The sequence below is a fragment of the Propithecus coquereli genome, unplaced genomic scaffold (genome assembly GCF_000956105.1).
Source record: "Propithecus coquereli isolate 6110/MARCELLA unplaced genomic scaffold, Pcoq_1.0 Scaffold104, whole genome shotgun sequence".
Taxonomy (NCBI): Eukaryota; Metazoa; Chordata; class Mammalia; order Primates; family Indriidae; genus Propithecus; species Propithecus coquereli.
Window position 1 is genome coordinate 8,458,407 of NW_012134303.1, and position 5,175 is coordinate 8,463,581.

At 43.3% G+C, this 5,175-nt stretch overlaps 1 protein-coding gene across 2 annotated transcripts in view; it reads right to left on the minus strand.

Annotated features, from left to right (window-relative positions):
• The window catches only part of TRPC5 (transient receptor potential cation channel, subfamily C, member 5), a 296,609-nt gene that overhangs the window by 59,781 nt on the left and 231,653 nt on the right, over positions 1-5,175 (minus strand). For both annotated transcript variants that reach the window (XM_012644764.1, XM_012644773.1), the window contains one exon: positions 2,956-3,095. In XM_012644764.1, the coding sequence (XP_012500218.1) occupies positions 2,956-3,095 (140 nt within the window). The remainder of the gene's footprint in view (positions 1-2,955; positions 3,096-5,175) is intronic.

Consider the following 5,175-nt stretch of genomic DNA (forward strand, 5'->3'; position numbering starts at 1 on the left):
TCATAGCTCACAGCAACCTCAAACTCCTGGGCTCAAGCGATCCTCCTGCCTCAGCCTCCCAAGTAGCTGGGACTACAGGTGTGTACCACGACTCCCAGCTAATTTTTCTATTTTTAGTAGAGACGGGGTCTCGCTCTTGCTCAGGCTGGTCTCGAACTTCTGAGTGTGAGCAATCTTCCCACGTTGGCTTCTCTGACTGCTACGATTACAGGCATGGGCCAGCACTCCCAGTCTAATGCAATGGTTTTCAAACTGCATTCCTTAGAGCCTGAAGATTCAATGGAGGCATTTAGTGGCGACTGTGGGAGCCAAAGAGGGGGCCTAGAAGACTCATTCCTTAAGCCAAACTCAGTCCTTTGGGCTTCTATATATATGGGAGTTCTGTGTAAGTTCTTGCTCGAAGATGTGCTTCTATGGGAAAAAATTAAAAGGTTGAAAACCACGGATCTAGTACAATCTGTTTATGTATCAGAGCCGGAATCTAAGGCTCAGAGAGGTAGAGCAATTGCCTATGGTAATCCTGCTTGTGAATATCAGAGTGGGGATTAAATTCAGGTCTCCTGACTCTTGGGTTAGTGATACTGGGAGGAAAGTGATTTTTCTTATATTTTTTAAAAAGGAATGCAGCTTGAAAATTGGCCTCCTTGCCTTTCAAACCAGTGTGAATTGCATTCTGTCAACCCAAAAGCAAAATATGAAGAGGAACAGCCTAATGTAGGAACTCAATAGTGATAATAATTTGAGGGGGTATAACTGTGTCTTTAGCCAAGCACTGGCTGAAGAAAAGACTGCAACTCAGTGAGTAGCAAAATCCAGATTTAGTCTGTGCACAGGACAGTTGGGTGGTGGTGGGTGCTACCCTAGAAGACAAAAGAACAATTATTCTGCACTTGTAGGATTATCTGGGGCATTGAGGGCCAATGTTATGTTTATTTGCTCCTTTTAAGTACTTCGGTGTGTGCCTGTTGGCTCTTGTTGTAGACCATGTGAGGTGGAGTGTATGTTGTTGACTAATTTTTCAATCTAATAAAGGGTCTTTTTTAAGGCCAGCTCATCTCTTGGCACTTCTGTACTGCCTCAGTACAATGGTGATCAGAAATGTTTCAAAGAGCCTGTGGAGCGGTTCTTGTAGCTTTCCCTCAAAGAAGTTGGCTCAGCCTGCTTGGGGTAGGCCATCTCAGACTGGTGTACCTTTGTGGATGAGTGGACCAGACTCTGCCCATTTAGAAATTCTCCTTGCAAATCCAAATTCTGCACGTGGCATGTCTTCCTTTGTAAATTCTCCTTTCACGAGAAGGACTCCAACTTTTTGGCAAAAGTCTCCATCGAACTAAAGCATTTGTCAGTTGAGGGGCATTTACCCAGCTTAATAGAGCAGATTTATCCTTATACTTTGTGGTGGGGAAGTGTCTAGTGAACTGTAGCTCTTTAGAGGTCTTGCCAGTGAAGTTGCACAGGCTATGTGATTGGCTAATGTTGAGCATCTATAGACACATTTTCATATCCCCAAATGTTAATCCTTTTCTTCGTCATTTATTCTAAACTTTCCTGTTTAAACAAAACCCACAAATTTCTAGATTGATAATTTATGGTCCCTACAGTATATAAATACCACTTCCAGGGGAAGAAATGTTTTTTTTTAGGCAAACAGTGTTACTTAGTCAGCAGAGTGCCAGAATGACATGGATTTCACCCAACCATACTAACCAGGGATTCAAACATTTTTCTCGCTAGCTTTTTCTTTTAAGGCAGTTGTAAGTATGTGTTAAATGATCACCACATGTATAAGGCCTACTCTTGGGCTTTTTTCAAGAATGTATCATGACTGCATTCAATATTCATGCTCTACATAACTCCCAAGGTCTTCAAATTTATGCAATATGCATATTAGGGATGTAAAAATAAGCTCAGTTGTTGGAGATTTGGGGGACAGCCATATTTCCATTCTAAAACTCCTTAATGTGGAATTTAGTGCCAAAAAGCATGACTGACTAGACAATGTTGGACACTGAATTGTCAGCCTTTCCTCATGGAAAAGTTCAACTCAGGGCAGAAGGAGTACATCCATACCATTATTTAATAGACACCAGACCTGAATTCAGAGCCTGTGATTACTCAGAGTGGGGTGTTGGACATGAAGGTATTTTCAGGATAATTCAAGCTGTGCATTGTGTGGGAAAAGCATTAAGGTGGTGGTGGTGGTGGTGTGTGTACATTATTTGAATTGGTAGAGAGGCACAGGTTGGGTGATACTCAAAAAGCTAGATTCATAACTGTTCGAACGATTACCCCGGTAGTGATGAAGGAGGCAGAGGTTATTAAAAGTTTGTGTCCCCTGCAGCGAAATTTCTGGAGTTCTGCTACCTGTCATATGAAGAACAGTTGAGGGAAGTGGGGATGTTTAGCTTTCAGAAGAGATGATTCAGCAGGTTAGGGAGAGATGACTTCATATTGGAAGCATTGTTAGAAGAAGAAACAGCCTTGTTCTGTATGACCCCACAGGGAAGAAGGATTGCCAATGGATGTGGCACAGGGAGAATAATATTAGACGAATATAAACCAGCTCTTTTAAGTGAAGTACAAAGAGTTAAGAGAGGCTTTTTGGGATAGTGAATTCAGTGAATTTCCTGTCCCTGCCCTATGCAAGCATCATTGGGCCATTCTCTTGGCAAGGATATTGTGGAGAGGATTTAAACACTGAAAGCTGAAGATCCTTTTACCCCCAAAAGTCTCAGAAGCTTATGATTCATTTGTAAATTGTTCCATTCTGCGCTTTCTTTGCTTAGGTGGACACTGCTTACAAATCAGTCTGAAAGAATGTGTGTTTATATGGTACTTTCCTGTATGGATTGGACCATCATCATTATTTTCCCCTAAACTCTTTATGCTCCCAGTGCAAAAGCTTAATGTAACCAAAATCACCACTTAAGAAAAATGGCAGACATTGCAGTTTACCTTGACATAGGCCACAATCTTCAAGGAAATAGTTGCCAGGTAGAGGGAGTTCATTGCAAAATCCATCAGGTTCCACCAGTCATGGATGTACTCAGTAAATCCACCATCCCACATCTCCTTAATCTCCCCCCAAATGAAACCTAAAGAATGGAGGCAAACAGTTTATTTCTACATAGGGTCAGTCATGGTCATCATAGTAAGATCCCCCTCCAAATGGATAAAAATGAAATTAATGAATGAATTGGGGTCAGTGGACTGAAGCCCTGAGAGACAGTAGCAATTACTTATCTCTCTTCCTTTCCTACCTCACCTCCCAGTTTTGAATGTTCCTAACCTGGTAAAATTTTCCTGAAGATGCCCATATGTTATACCTTTCTGGATACTACTCACTTTTAGCATTTTTAGTATAGTCACTGGAATGCTGTTGCAATTTTGGGTGCCTGATTCTACCTTCTTCCCATTTTGAAGTTGGAGTGATTCCATCAATAAATTAATTAGATCAATATTATCCCATAGTCCTTAGTTTACTCTAGGTGCTGGAAAGAAAACTTCTCAATGAGTTTTGAGATGAGCAAGCTGATCATGGACCAAATTACCAAATGTTGGGGCCAAAGCTAGGCAGTGGGGCCCAAAATAATTTAGGGTCCTCTTTTCTCCTTTCTCCTCTCATCGTGTGGGGTTTCATAGAATTTTACCAGATGACATAGACATTTGTTTAGCCTCGGAATATGGAAAACAGTAAAAGGTGTAGCTGTAGCCAGGGCAGCGCTTTCTCAGACTTTAAAGTACATGTGAATTACCTGGGAATCATGTTAAAATGCAGATCCAGGGTGGGACCTGAGATTCTATATGTCGAACAAGCTCCCAGGTGATGCTGATATTTCTGGTTTGGGGGCCAAAGTTTGAGTAGCAAGAACTTAGAGGATGACCACTTGTCGGAGGGTTCAACACAACCTAATTATGCCTGAAGACTACTGGTAGGGCTACTTTTACCACGATGTGTGTGAATTTCCCAGGTTTCCCCCCTGATTATGGAGTCAGTGTCCAAATAGGATGTGAACCTTGAGAAAGTACTGGGATCGTGTGAAGTATCCATGAGAGAGCAGCATATCCACGTGCCCCTTGGTTATGGGAAAGACGATTTTGAATAAACTGATCAGTGTTTGCTCTACCTAGCTTCCTTGAGGCCCATTCTGACTGATACTTGGCTTTCCCTCTAACCCAATTGACCCACAGCTTCTCTGTCCTTCAAGATGTTAGGTTAGCAGAAGCGAGCCCTGGGTATACTGCGAATCTCACTATGGACCATGCATTATTGAGTGACCAGGGCCTGGGAAGGAAGGGACCACATTTCTCAGACTTCCAACAAAGGACTACCCCACTGCATAGTGGGGAGGTGCCCTAGTTCAGAGCCAGTTTGATTGCCTGTTCTAGTAGTTTCTTTAGACAGGACCAGCAGGCAGTCTGGCCATAGCTCCTGGTTCCTTCGACTCACCTAGAACCCAAGGCAGTATCATCCATTCCACGACAGTTGGGGGAGGCCCCTGTACATGGAGGTCTGTCCTGACAATGTGCTGAGAAGCCAGGAGAAGCATGAAGAGGAAGGTCAAATAGGATGCTGTGTGGCAGATAAACTTGATAAAGGGCTTCTTGATGAATAGCCCAAGGTTGCTCCTTGGTGAGATCAGATAGGCTATAGACAGCATGGGAAACAGGAATCCAATGGTCATGCAGGTCAGAAGCTTGACTACCCAGTGTTTCCGCCGCCATCCAGGGAAGCCATCGTACCACAGGGTGGCAAGCAACTGTTGGCAGTTGGGCTGAGCAACAAACTGGGAAAAGAAGAGAACAAGTTAGGCATGTGGAATGTCCAGGAGGAAGTCTACCTTCATAATACCTCTTCTAGCTTACAGTTAGCTCTGGCAAGGGGCTGTATGGTCAGTCCCCAGAAGAGGCCTGTTTTCCAGGCTCCCATGAATGTATTTTTTTTTTTTGTTTTGAGACAGAGTCTCACTCTGTTGCCTGGGCTAGAGTGCTGTGTCATCAGCCTAGCTCACAGCAACCTCAAACTCCTGGCCTCAAGCGATCCTCCTGCCTCAGCCTCCCAAGTAGCTGGGATTACAGGAGCACACCACCATGGCCAGCTAGTTTTTTCTATTTTTAGTGAAAGGCAGAAATTGATAGTAGGAGAATGTACTTTGTTTTGTGTGGAACAGAAAC